At 38.3% G+C, this 15,098-nt stretch overlaps 1 protein-coding gene across 1 annotated transcript in view; it reads left to right on the forward strand.

The window, feature by feature from the left end:
* The first annotated feature begins 3,986 nt into the window (after nucleotides 1-3,986).
* DOCK3 (dedicator of cytokinesis 3) overlaps nucleotides 3,987-15,098 on the forward strand; it is a 539,924-nt gene continuing 528,812 nt past the window's right edge. The window contains exon 1 of the mRNA XM_047095185.1: nucleotides 3,987-4,104. Coding sequence (XP_046951141.1) covers nucleotides 3,987-4,104 — 118 coding nt within the window. The remainder of the gene's footprint in view (nucleotides 4,105-15,098) is intronic.

Genomic DNA, 15,098 nt, shown 5'->3' on the forward strand with positions numbered 1-15,098 from the left:
CTTGTACTTTTATATTAGGGAGATGGATGTCTTCTTTCCTTAAACCTCATAAACCAATGTCTGCTAGCTTCAAACTTTTCTTCTGCAGTGCCCTCATCCCTCCCAGTCCTTTGTAGAAGTGGATTAATTTGGGGGCTTAAAGGAATGTTGTGGCTGGTTTGATCTTTTATCCAGCATATGTCATCCATATCAGCAGTAAGACTGTTTTGCTTTCTTATAATTTGTGGGTTCATCAATTTCCTTCCAAAACATTTCCTTTGCATTCACAACTTGGCTAAGTGTTTGGTGCCAGAGGCCTAGCTTTTGGCCTATTGGCTTTCGACATGCCTTCTTCACTAAGCTTAATTATTTCTAGCTTTTGATTTAAAGTGAGAGACTTGACTTTTCCTTTCAGTTGAATACTTAGAGGCCATTGTAGGGCTATTAATTGGCCTAATTTCAATATTTTCGTGTTTTGGAATAGGGAGGTCTGAGGAGAGGGAGAGAGACAGGGGAATGGCTGGTTGGTAGAACAGTCAGAACACACACAATATTTACTGGAGGAGTTAAGATGGCAGAGGATAGGGAGACCCTGAGCTTGCCTTGTCCCTTGAACACAACTAGATAAATGTCAAATTACTTTTTTTAATGTTTATTTATTTTTGAGAGAGAGAGAGAGAGAGAGAGAGAGAGAGTGTGTGTGAGTGGGAGAGGGGCAGAGAGAGAGAGGGAGACACAGAATCTGAAACAGGCTCCAGGCTCTGAGCTGTCAGCACAGAGCCTGACACGGGACTTGAACCCATGAACTGTGAGATCATGACCTGAGCTGAAGTCAGATGCTTAACTGACAGAGCCACCCAGGTGCCCCAATATCAAATTATTCTGAACACCCAAGAAATCGATCTGAGGACTGAGAGAACAAAACTGCACATCTGTAAGTAGGAAAACAACCCCCTCTTGGAGGTAGGAGCTTTGGAGAGTTGATTTGGTGGGCACTGTGGAGGGGAGGGAGCCCTGATCACGGGAAGAGGAGTGAGTGAGTGAGAGACGAAGAATGAAAACAGAGTGACATCATGTGCAGGGGATTTCACAAGAAAACTCTTCCCCCAAACCATTGACTGGGAAAAGAAGAGGAGCTAAGCACTATAAGCTTTTATAAGTGGCAGAGCACAAAGTGTGAAGTTGGAGGTCTGTGCCATTGCCATGGTCTCTCCTGGCAGACTTGGTGGTGCTCCAGTGGAGAAGGAGGGCAGAAACCCAGGAGTAAGTAGCATGGTCTGAGGATCCCCTGGGTTGCATGGGGAGAAACAGTTCCCCTTCTTGGTGTAGATTTGGGAGAGGTGGCATGGCTTCTCTGCGTACAAAAGACCCTGCAGATGCCATTGAGCTGCCCCATTCACCAGCAAAGAAACAGGGCCTCCCGCTGAGGGCCTTGGTGCTGGCTTTCTGCTGCACTTTACTATAAACTCTAAGCTGCTATGCACTTGCGTGATCATTTTCTGGGACAAACCAGCAATCGGCTACAATGCAACAAGACTCTCCCTTAGAAGATCAGCGCAAGTCTGTGTCATAGGGTCTCTGAAATTTGGAGTTTTGAAACCCAGCTACACCTGAGCTAAAACATGGGATGCTGTGCCACCTGGCAGACAGACGACTTGGACACACACCGGGTGAAGGCAGGGATCTGACAGAAGCTGGGGACACAGGAGGGTTGATTGTTTTGCTCTTCTGTGAGGGCTTCTTGCGTAGTGGCAGGCGGGAGCTCCTGTCTTAAGATGAGAGAGCGGGGAAACTCCCGTTTTCTCTCCCATTCATGAGCCCTGACCCATGTCAGTGAGTAAAACAGTGCCAGCAAGTAGAGGCTGGAGCCACTTACATCAAGCCCCGCCCCCCTGCATCCTGCAGGTGCATCTCCACTAGGACAAGACCTTCTGAGAATCAGTGCAGCAGGCCCCATTCCCAGAAGACCAGCACAAACCCCTGGCTTGTGCCAAGTCTACTGATCATTGAGTGCTGCAAAGGTTTGGCTGTAGCGGAAACAGGATCTAGTGTCCCTTGGGTTTTTTTTTTTTTTTAATGTTTATTCTTAAGAGAGACAGAGCATGAGTGGGGGAGGGTCAGAGAGAGACAAACACACACACAGAATCTGAAGCAGGATCTAGGCTCCAAGCTGTCAGCACAGAGCCCCACGGGGGCTTGAACTCACGGACTGCAAGATCATGACCTGAGCTGAAGTCAGACGCTCAACCAGCTGAGCCACCCAGGCGCTCCTGGGTTTTTTTCTTTTTAATGGGATACAGGAAAAGCATTTTTTTATTTTTAATGTATTTATTATTATTTTATTTATTTGATCTAGCTTCTTTTCATAAGCAGACTCAAATACACCTAGGATCTAATTTTGCTTTTAACAAGCAGACCAAAACACACAAAAGAACTAGCTTCCCTTTTAATTTCATTTGTTTGGTAGTTTTTGGTTCTCTTCTTAATATAGCCATTACTCTCAGGAGCAGGAATAAAACAGGCTTTACTAACAAAAAAACAGTGACCTTGATAATTTGACAAGATGGAGGAATTCACCTCAAAAGAAGGAATGGGAAGAAGTAACGGCTAGGGATTTAGTCAATGCAGAGGTAAGTAAGATGCTTGAATTAGAATTTAAAACAGTTAAAAGGATACTAAGTGGACTTGAGGAAAGCATAGAAGACACTAGAGAATCCCTTACTGCAGAGATAAAAGAAATAAAAACTGGTCAGGCTGAAATTAAAAATGCTATAACCAAAATGCAAACTAGAATGGATGCCATGACAATGAGGATGAATGAAGCAGAGAATGAGTCAGTGATATAGAAGATAGAATTATAGAAAATAATGAAGCTGAAAAGAAGAGGGAAGCAAAGGTATTGGGTCATGAATGTAGACTTAGGGAACTCAGTGACTCCTTAAAGTGTAGTAACATTCATATCATAGGAGTCCCAGAAGATGAAGAGACAGAAAAAGGGACAGAAGGTTTATTTGAGCAAATTATAGCTGAAAACTTCCCCAGTCTGGGAAAGGACACAGATATCAAATTCCAAGAAGCACAGAGAACTCCCATTAAATATAATAAAAGCCAGCCATTACCAAGACATATCATAGTCAAATTCACAAAATACATAGACAAGGAAGGAATTCTGAAAGTAGCAAGGGAAAGGAAAGCCCTTCACCTGTAAGGGAAAACAGATAAGGTTCTCAGTATATCTGTTCCAGAAATTTGGCAGGCCAGAAGGGAGTGGCAGGATATATTCAACATGCTGAATGGGAAACATATGTATCCAAGACTACTTTATCTAGCAAGACTGTCATTCAGAATAGAAGGAGAGATAAAGAGTTTACCAGACAAACAAAAACTAAAAGAGTTCATCATGACCACTAAACCAGCATTGTAAGAAATATATATATATTAAAATTTTTTTTAATGTTTATTTATTCTTGACAGAGAGGCAGAGCATAGGTGGGGGAGGGGCAGAGAGAGAGCGAGACACAGAATCCAAAGCAGGCTCCAGGCTCTGAGCTGTCAGCACAGAGCCTGATGCAGGGCTTGAACTCACAGACTGCAAGATCATGACCTGAGCCAAAGTCGGATGCTCAAGTGACTGAGCCACCGAGGCGCCCCAGAAATATATATATATATTTTAAATGTTCATTTATTTCCTTTGAGAGAGGGGCAGGGCAGAGAGAGAGGGGGTGACAGAGAATCCCAAGCAGCCTCTGTGCTGCCAGAACAGAGCCTGATGGGCCCAAACCCCCAAACTGTGAGATCATGACCTGAGCTGAAACCAAAAGTTGGACACTTAACTGACTGAGCCACCCAGATACCCCTATTAAAGGGACTCTTTGGGGGGGGGGGAAGGCCAAAAGCAACAAAGACTAAAAAGGAACAGGACATCACCAGAAATACCAACTTTACAGGTAATACAATGGCACTAAATTCATATCTGTGAATAATTACTCTGAATGTATATGGACTAAATGGCTCCAATCAAAAGACGTAAGATCTCAGAGTGGATGAAAGACAAAAACCACAAGGTACATGTATATGCTGCCTACAAGAGACTAATTTTGGATCTAAGTCACCTGCAGATTGAAAGTGAGAGGGTGGGTGGGGCGCCTGCTCAGTCGGTTGAGTGTCCGATTTTGGCTCAGGTCATGATCTCACAGTTTGTGGGTTCAAGCCCCACAACGGGCTCTGTGCTGATAGCTCAGAGCCTGGAGCCTGCTTCGGATTCTGTCTCTCCTTCTCTGTCTGCCCCTACCCCACTTGTGCTTTATCTCACTCTCAAAAAAAATGTAATAAAAAAAATAAAAAAAATTAAAAAAAAAGTAAGGTGATGGAGAACCATCTATCATGCTAATGGACATCAGAAGAAAGTCGGAGTAGCCATACTTAGACAAACTAGATTTTAAACCTAAGGTTGTAACAAGAGATTAAGAGGGCATTGTATCATAATTAAGGAGTTTTTCTATCAAGAAGATCTAACAGTTGTAAATATATGCCCCCCAACCTGAAGAAGCCAGATATATAAATCAGTTAATCACAAATGTAAAGAAACTCATTGATAATAATACCATAATAGTAGGGGACTTTAACACCCCACTTAGAGCAATGGACAGATCATCTATCTAAGCAGAAAATCAACAAGAAAACAATGGCTTTGAATGACACACTGGACTGAATGAACTTAACAGATATATTCAGAACATTTCATCCTAAAGCAGCCAAATACACATTCTTTTCGAGTGTACACAGAACATTCTCTAGAATATATCATATACTGGGTCACAGATCAGCCCTCAACAGGAACAAAAAGATGGAGATTATACCATGTATGTTTTCAGACCATGACGGTATAAAACTTGAAGTCAACCACAAGAAAAAATTTGGAAAGACCACAAATAACATGGAGGTTAAAGAACATCCTACTAAAGAATGAATGAGTTAACAAGGAAATTAAAGAAAATATAAAAAGTACATGGAAGCAAATGAAAATGAAAACATGGCAGTCCGAAACCTTTGGGATGCAGCAAAGGCAGTCCTAAGAGGGAAGTATATTGCAATACAGGCCTACCTCAAGAAGCAATAAAAGTCTCAAATACATAAAATAACCTTATACCTAAAGGAGCTAGAAAAGGAATGGTGGCGAATAAGGCCTTAAGCCAGCAGAGGAAGGGAAATAATAAAGATTAGAGCAGAAATAATGTAGAAACAAAAAAATCAGTAGAACAGATAAATGAAACTAAGAGCTGGTTCTTCAAAAGAATTAATACAATTGATAAACCCCTAGCTGGACTTATCAAAAAGAGAAAGGACCCAAATAAGTAAAATTATGAATGAAAGAGGAGAGATCACAACCAGCACCACAGAAATACAAACAGTTATAAGAGAATATTATGAAAGATTATATGTGAACAAACTGGCTGATCTGGAAGAAGTGGACAAATTCCTAGAAATCTACAAACTAAGAAAACTGAAACAGGAAGAAATAGAATATTTGAGCAGACCCATAATTAGCAAAGAAATTGAATCAGTAATCAAAAATCTCTTGACAGGGGCACCTGGGTGTCTGATTCAGCTAAGTATCTGCTTCTTGACTTCAGCTCTGGTCAAGATCTCAGGGTTCGGTTCGTAAGATCAAGCCCTGCATTGAGTTCCATGTTGACAGCACAGAGCCTGCTTCAGATTCCCTCTCTCCCTCTCTGTCTCTGACCCTCCCCCTGCTCGCTCTCTCCATCTCCCTCTTAAATAAATAAACATTAAAAAAAAAAATCTAAGAAACAAATGTCAAGGGCCAGATCGCTTCCCAGGGGAATTCTACCCGACATTTAAATAAGAGTTAATACCTATTCTTCTCAAATTGTCCTAAAAAATAGAAATGGAAGGAAAACTTCCAAACTCATTCTACAAGGTCATCATTACCTTGGTTCCAAAACCAGACATACCTCACTAAAAAGGAGAATTACAGGCCAGTATGCCTGATGAACATGGATGTAAAAATTCTCAACAAGATACCAGCAAATTGAATCCAACAGTACATTGGAAGAGTTATTCACCACGATCAAGTAGGATTTATTCCTAGGCTGCAGGGGTGGTTCATTATCTGCGTATCTATCAATGTGATATACACATTAATAAAAGAAAGGATAACCATATGATTTTGTCATTAGATGCAGAAAAGACATTTGACAAAACATATCATCTATTCTTGCTAAAAACCTCACATACCTCAACATCATGAAGGCCATATATGAAAAACCCACAGCTAATACCATCCTCAATGGGGAAAAACTGAGAGCTTTTCCTCTGCAGTTAGGAACAAGACCTGGATGTCCACTCTTACCATTACTATTTAACATAGTACTAGAAGTCTTAGCCTCAGCAATCAGACAACAAAAAGAAATAAAATGCATCCAAATAAGCAAAGAAGACAAACTTTCACTATTTGCAGATGACATGTATGTAGAAAACCTGAAAGACACTACCAAAAATTGCTAGAATAGGTGAATTCAGCAAAGTCACAGAATATAAAGTCAATGTACAGAAATCGATTGCATTCCTATACACCAATAATGAAGCAGCAGAAAAAAGAATCAAGGAATTGGTCCCATTGCAATCGTACCAAAAACAATTAGATACCTAGGAATAAACCTAACCAAAGAGGTAAAAGGCCTGTATTCTGAAAACTATGGAACACTTATGAAAGAAATTGAAGAGGGCACAAAGAAATGCATTCCATGCTTATAGATTGGAAGAACAAACATTGTTAAAATGTCTTTCTACCCAAAACAATCTACACATTTAATGCAACCCCCATCAACATACCAACAGCATATTTCACAGAGCAAGAACAATCTAAAATGTGTATTAAACCACAAAAGACCCTGAATAGCCAAAGCAATCCTGAAAAAGAAAAACAAAACTGGAGGCATCATGATTCCAGATTTCAAGCTATACTTTATAGCTGTAATCATCAAGACAGTATGGTACTGGCACCAGAACAGACACATAGGATTAATGGAACAGAATAGAATACCCAGAAATGGACCCACAACCATATGGTCAACTAATCTTTGACAAAGCAGGAAAGAATATCCAATGGAAAAAAGACAGACTTTTCAACAAATGGTGCTGGGAACATTGGACAGCGACATGGCAGAAGAATGAAACTGGACCATTTTCTTACAGCATACACAAAAATAAATTCAAAATGGATGAAAGACTTAAAGGTGAGACAGGAAGCCATCAAAATCCTAGAGGAGAACAGAGTCAGCAACCTCTTTGACCTGGCTGGAGCAACTTCTTACTAGACACATTGCCAGAGGCAAGGGAAACAAAAGCAAATGTGAACTTAACGTGGGACTTAATCAGGAAAAAATTTTGGGGTGCCTGGGTGGCTCAGTTAGTTGAGCCTCTGACTTCAGTTCAGGTCATGATATCACAGTTTGTGAGTTGAAGCCCTTCATCAGGCTCACTGCTGTCAGCACAAAGCCCACTTCAGATCCTCTGCTCCCCCCCGCCCCCGTCCCTCCTCCACTTGTGCTTTCTCAAAAATAAATAAAAAAAGATAAAAAGCTTCTGCTCAGTGAAAGAAACAATCAGCAAAACTAAAGGGCAGCCTAGAGAATGGGAGAAGATATTTGCAAATGATATATCTGATAAAGGATTAGTATCCAAAATTCATAAAGAACTTACTAAACTCAACACCTAAAAAACAAATAGTTCTGTTAAGAAATGGGCAGAAGGCATGAATAGACACTTTTCCAAAGAAGACATCCAAATGGCTAACAGACACATGAAAAGATGGTCAACATCACTCATCATTAGGGAAATACAAATGCAAACCTTGATGAGATACCACCTCACACCTGTCAAAATGGCTAAAATGACCAACACAAGAAACAACAGGTGTTGGTGAGGATGTGTAGAAAAGAGGAACACTCTTGCATTGTTGGTGGGAATGTAACCTGGTACAGCCACTCTGGAGAACAGTATGGAGCTTCCTCAGAAAGTTAAAAATAGGACTGTCCTATGCCCTAGCAATTGCATTACTAGGTATTTACCCAAAGGGTTAAAAAATACAGATTCATAGGGGTACATGGACCGTAATGTTTATAGGAGCATTATCAACAAAAGCCAAACTGTGGAAAGAGCCCAAGTGTCTATTGACTGATGAATGGACGAAGATGTGGTGTATCAATACAATGGAATATTACTCAGCCATCAGAAAGAATGAAATCTTTTCCATGTCACCATTTGTGACAACATGGATGCAGCTGGAGTGTATTATGCTAATCAAAATAAGTCAGAGAAAGACAAATACCGTATGATTTCAGTCATATGTGGAATTTAAGAAACAAAACAAATGAACACATTGGAGGGGGCAAAAAGAGAGAGGGAGCACACTATAAGAGACTCTTTAACAATAGAGAGCAAACTAAGGGTTGATGGTGGGAGATGGGTGTGAGGTAGGCTAGATGGGTGATGGGTATTAAGGAGCACTTGTTATGATACTCACTGGGTGTTGTATGTAAGTAATGAATCTCTGAATTCTCCTCCTGAAACTCATATTTCACTGTATGTTAACTAAGTAGAACTTAAATAAAAATTTTAAAAAAAGAATACGTACATTTATTCATGAAGTTTACCTGTCTTATATGGTCATGGTTCATTGCACCCAATATAGTTACAATAGTAATATTAAAGATCACTGGCCACAGATCAACATAACATAAAATAATGATGAAAAAGTTTAAAATATTGCAAGAATTACCAAGATGTGACAAAGAGACATGAACTGAGCTAATACTGTTGGCAAAATGACAGTAATAGACTTGCTCAAGGCAGGGTTGTAACAGACCTTCAGTTTGTAAAAAATGCAAAATCTGTGACGCACAATAAAGCAAAAGTGCAATAAAATGAGGTATGCCTGTAGCAAACTTGAATATTGGAATTAAAGAAAGAAAACCCTTAAACTTGTAGCTGACCATGATTATGTACACTGTAAAGAATCTAAAAGAAATTACTGGAATTAATTATGTAGTTGGCAAGGTCTCAGAACAAAGCCAATGTATGTAAAATCAGTTGCTTATTTTTGTTTTTCTAATGAGCAGTTTGTGCAATGAAAGAACATGCTTTACAATAACATCAGAAACATTGAATACCTAGGGATAAATACAACAAAATTTGTAGGATATGTAGGAGCTCTAATTTGAAAATAACAAAACATTGTTGAGAAATTAAAGATCTAGATAAGTTGAGAGATAACATGTTCATTGGTTGGAGGACTTATTATTATTATCCCAGTCAATATGCTACCAGACTTTATTCTGCAGAATTTGAGAAGCTAAAATTTATATAGCCACAACAGTTTTTAAAAAGAGTAGTGTTGGAGAGTGTATGCAGTCTGATTTCCGTACTTCTTTTGAAGGTACAGTAAGCAAGGTAGTATGGTTATTGGTGCAAAGATAGACATTTAGATTAGTGGAACAGAACAGAGTCCATATATACATAACTGACTTATGTACATATTGATTTATTTATGTGTTACATGGACTCATGGATGTGGGGATTTTTGACAAAGAGACTGTAATTGAGTGAATAATGAATGAACAATCTTTTAATCAAATGGTGCTAGAAGACCTTGATACTCATACGTAAAAATGAATCTTGACCTCCGCTCCACACCATATACAAAAACTAATTTGGAATGGTTCATAGACTGAAAAATCCTCTTTTTTTGCATTTATGAATCTATTTTAGAAGTCTTTTCTTTTGATATAAAGCATGTAGTTGGGTCTTGCTATGTGTGTCAAACTGAAAATGTCTTTTAATGGATGAATAAAGCCCATTGACATTTATAAATATGACTTAATTTTTGTGTTGACCCTGCCACATTTTAAAAAATAATTGATATATGAATTATACTTGTTATATTTTTTATAGTGTGATGTTCTCTACATCTTTCTGTGCCTTTGTTTTAATCTTTTAGGTATTTATTTTTTTTTTTTTTTTTTTTTTTTTTTTTTTTTTTTTTTTAAATTTTTTTTTTTCAACGTTTATTTATTTTTGAGACAGAGAGAGACAAAGCATGAACGGGGGAGGGGCAGAGAGAGAGGGAGACACAGAATCGGAAACAGGCTCCAGGCTCTGAGCCATCAGCCCAGAGCCCGACGCGGGGCTCGAACTCACGGACCGCGAGATCGTGACCTGGCTGAAGTCGGACGCTTAACCGACTGCGCCACCCAGGCGCCCCAAATCTTTTAGGTATTTAGCAACACTTCTGTTTTTATCCAAGTAATACTTTTTTTCAAATGCCCTTAATGTCCTGTTTTAGGTTTTTTTTTTTTGTTTTTTTTTTTTTTTTTTTTTTTTTACTATTTTTACTGTTTAGTTTGCCATTTTCCTGTGTTATCCTTTGACTCTTACCTTTATACAATAAACAGTAAGCTAATTTCACTTTTCTTCTTCCTTCTCTTCCTTCCTTTAATATTTAGTTGCATTATTTGTATGTTGTCGAAACATACAAAATTTATATATTATTTTAATCCTCACTTCTGCCTCTTTTATTAGATCTATAATTAAATATATCAAATCCACAGTAATTTCCCTTGTAGTTCTTTCTCCAGTCATCTCTTGTTTGGATAAGTCTCATTCTTTAGTAGTTTGTTCAAGAAAGGGAAATGGGTGTAGAATTTCTGGATTATTTAATGCCCAACACCCAAAAAAATGTCTTGAAGGACAGCTTGGTTTGATAGACAATTCTTTTTAAAAAAAATTGTTTTTAAACATTTATTTATTATTGAGAAACAGAGACAGAGTATGAGCATGGGAGAGGTAGAGAGATGGGGAGACACAGAATATGAAGCAGGCTCCAGGCTCCAAGCTGTCAGCACAGAGCTAGACACAGGGCTCGAACTCACAAACTGCGAGATCATGACCTGAGCCGAAGTTGGACGCTTAACCGACTGAGCCACCCAGGCACCCCAGTTTGATAGGCAATTCTTGATTCATACATGCCTTCCTATGGTTTCTTGAAAATGCTGCTTTATTGTTACCTTGTTTTTGAGATTTCTGATGTCAGTGTAGTTTTCTTATTTTCCTGATTTTTTTTTTGATGCCTTCAGGGATTTTTTTTCTTTAAAGTCTATTACCTTTTCTAGGGCATGTCTCAAAGTTTTTCATTATGGGTCAATTTCCCAAGTGCCTGATGGATGATTTCAATATGTAGGTTCAGGTTTTCTTTTGTTTTAAGAAACCTTTTTCAAATTACAGTTTTAATTATTAGGCACATTCCAGTGTTTCGCTTTTAGCTTTTAGGAATTCCATTTAAACTTTAAGTTTAAAATATTCACTTGTCTTCCATTTCAACTACTTTCACTTTCACTTATTTATCTCATTCATATTCTCATTTCCTTTATTTTTCTTCAATACACAGTATGAAGTTTTCATTCAAATCTGATCTTCATTTCTGATATGATTTTGACTTTTTCTTCTATTTTCACTGGATTTTTTTTTGAATCAACTTGTTTCTTTCCTTATTGTTTTCTGGCCCATTTTTAAAGAACGTTTTGTTTTATTTATTTCTGACAGAGAGATGGGGGGAGCAGAGAGAGGGAGAGAGGATCCCAAGCAGGCTCTGCTGTCAGAGTGAAGCCTGATGTGGGGCTCAAACTCACAAACCATGAGATCATGACCTGAGCTGAAACCAAGAGTTGGATGCTTAACTGACTGAGCCACCCAGGCACCTCCATTTCTGGTCTATTTTTGTTTTTATTTTTCAAACTTATAATTCAAGGTTTTTTTTTAATCCTCATATACTTAGATGCTACAAGTGTGTAGTTGTGAGTCACAGTTTTCTTCTGCTCCATAGTTAATTTTTTGGCGGGTTGTTGAGGGGGGAACTTAGGACTTTTATTAGTTGAAGTGTTTTCAGCTTTGCTTTTCTTTTTCCTCATAGTAATTTCATATAGATGAAGAATGTTTCTTCATCATTTCATGAGCACAGCTGGTTTTTGGCATGGTTTATAAGATTCCTGGTTCAGAAGTGATGTTTTCTGTTGTAGCAAAGTATAATCTCTTTACTGGTTCTCTTTTGAATGAGTGTTGGTGGTGAAGGTTATATGTCTTTTGACTTTTCTTTCTTTGTTTTTTTTTTTTTTAATTTCTTTTTTCAGGATCCTAAATTTCCCTCTTTTTTGTCCCTTCATTTTACCATTTAAGAAGATTGCCTTTCCCGGCACCTGGGTGGCTTAGTTAGGCGTCTGACTTTTGCTCAAGTCATGATCTTACGGGTTTCTGGGTTCGAGGGCTCTGAGCTGTCTGCTCAGAGCCTTGAACCTGCTTTGGATTCTGTGTCTCCTTCTCTCTCTGCTCCTCCTCTGCTTGTGCTCTGTCTCTCAAAAATAAATAAGATATTAAAAAAAAAAGATTGCCTCTCCATTATCCCCTGAATAAATCCCTTCCTAAGACAGTATTTTTAGTTCCATAGCCACTTTTAAGCACTTTCTCTAAGTTTACACTGATCTTCTAGAGTTCTTTTTTCAGTAGTTTTCCCCTTGGAATGGATTTTCTCTTTTTGGGGCTGATTTTTGTTCAATCTTATTTCATCCATTTTCCTCTCTTTTTTTCATTGTGGTACACCCCAACCACCCATTTGATCTCTACAAAGGGTTGGAGTGACAATTCTGAAAACATTTCTGCTGGAAATTGGTATTTATTCTACTTATAGGTAATTTGAAGTTTTTAGTGTTTTGTATCTTTTAGTTGTGTTGACAATGTGGAATTTTTGTGATTTTACTTCTTTTCCTTTGTGGTCTGTAGAGTTTGGGAGGATTTGTTGTGATTTGGATTTATGTAACTGCCATTACCCCAGTAGTGAAAGATGGAAGCTAATGACAGTCTTGAAGGTTTTATAAATCTCAAAATCGTGTAAGCAGCAGTAATTATTATGTAGCTGCTAGTGTTATGTAGCAAATTTTTAATAATTATAAAAGCATCCAGGTTGCAGTGGTATTCAGTTGGTTATCCTTCTGCATTGTTTTCATTTGAAGACTTACTGCCCTGACCACATGCTGTTCATTTCACAGTATGCCTTATAACTCTCCTTTGTAATGGGATCCTATTCTTGTCTTTCCCAAATGATATCATAAAGTATTTTCAAATCATGTATCTAATAAGAGGGTAATATCTAAAATATGTAGAGCACTCATACAGGTCAATAAAAAAATATGATTTAAAAATGGGCAGAGGAACTGAATGGACATTTTCCAAAGATGATCTACAAATGACCAAGAGGTACATGAAAAGATACTCAAAATCACTAATTATCAGAGAAATGAAAATCAGAACTACAGTGAAATATCACCTCACATCTGTTAGAATGGTCATCCTCAGGGGCCCTTGGCTGGTACAGTCAGTAGAGCATGTGACTCTTGATCTTGTGGTTGTGAGTTCAGGCCCCATGTTGGGTAGAGATTACTTAAAAATAAAATCCTTAAAAAATAATAAAATCTTGGGGCACCTGGGTGGCGCAGTCAGTTAAGCATCCGACTTCAGCCAGGTCACGATCTCGTGGTCCATGAGTTCGAGCCCCGCGTCGGGCTCTGGGCTGATGGCTCAGAGCCTGGAGCCTGTTTCCGATTCTGTGTCTCCCTCTCTCTCTGCCCCTCCCCCGTTCATGCTCTGTCTCTCTCTGTCCCAAAAATAAATAAACGTTGAAAAAAAAAATTAAAAACAAAAAAATAATAAAATCTTAAACAGAAGGAATGGTTATCACCAAAAAGGCAAGAGATGTGTTGATGAGGATGTGGGGAAAAGGGAACTCTGGTGCACTGTTAGTGGGAGTGTAAATTGGTGCATTTACTATGGATAATAGTATGGAGGTTCTTCCAAAAATTGAAAATAGAACTACCATATGATCCAGCAATTCCACTTATAGGTATATACATAAAGGAAATGAAATTACTATCAGGAAGAGATAACTTCATCTTCAAGTTCATTACAGCATTATTTACAATAGCCAAGAAATGGCTACATCCTAAGGGTCCATTGACAAATGAATGGATAAAAAAAAGTGGTGTACCTTGGAATGTTATTCAGCCATAAAAAAGAAGGAAATCTTGCCATTTGTAACACAGGTGGACCTTGAGAGCATTATGCTAAGTGAAATAAATCAGGCAGATAAAGAAAAATACTTTATGGGGCGCCTGGGTGGCGCAGTCGGTTAAGCGTCCGACTTCAGCCAGGTCACGATCTCGCGGTCCGTGAGTTCGAGCCCCGCGTCGGGCTCTGGGCTGATGGCTCAGAGCCTGGAGCCTGTTTCCAATTCTGTGTCTCCCTCTCTCTCTGCCCCTCCCCCGTTCATGCTCTGTCTCTCTCTGTCCCAAAAATAAATAAACGTTGAAAAAAAAAAAAAAAAAAAAAGAAAAATACTTTATGATATCTAAAACCTCAAATTCGTAGGAATAGAACACATTGGAGGTTGCTAGAGACGGGATGGAGAATGGGGAAAATGGGTGAAGATGGTCAAAAGGTACAAACTTCTTTTTATACGAAAAATAAGTTCTGGGGATGTAATGGACCATATGGTGACTATAGTTAACAATACTGTGTTTTACATTCGAAAGTTGCTAAGAGTAAGTCTTAAAAGTTCTCACCATGAGAAAAAAAACATTGTAACTGTGTGAGGTGATGAATATTAATTGAACTTATTGTGGTAATCATTTTGAAATATATATTAAATCATTAAGTTGTACACCTTAAATTAGTACAGTTATAGTTGTATCAGTAAAACTAGAAAAAAGAGATTAGAAAAGCTAAAATGCAGTTCTGTGAAATATTGACATAAGCAAGGCAGAAAAGGAGAAACAGAAGAACAAAAACCAGGGGCAGTAAATAGAAAAATAACTAAATAACAATCACAAACCCAGTTGTATAAAATAATCATGTTAAATGTGAGTGCACTAAATATTCCAGTTAAAAGGAGGGCTTAATTAAAAAAAAAACAAGACCCAACTATATATATGAAACTACCTATAAATGAAATTCATTTTATTTATTTATTTATTTATTTATTTATTTATAAATAT

Source organism: Lynx rufus, unplaced genomic scaffold (genome assembly GCF_022079265.1).
Source record: "Lynx rufus isolate CCGP_SWC_20201006 ecotype Redwood Valley unplaced genomic scaffold, mLynRuf1.p SCAF_4, whole genome shotgun sequence".
NCBI lineage: Eukaryota > Metazoa > Chordata > Mammalia > Carnivora > Felidae > Lynx > Lynx rufus.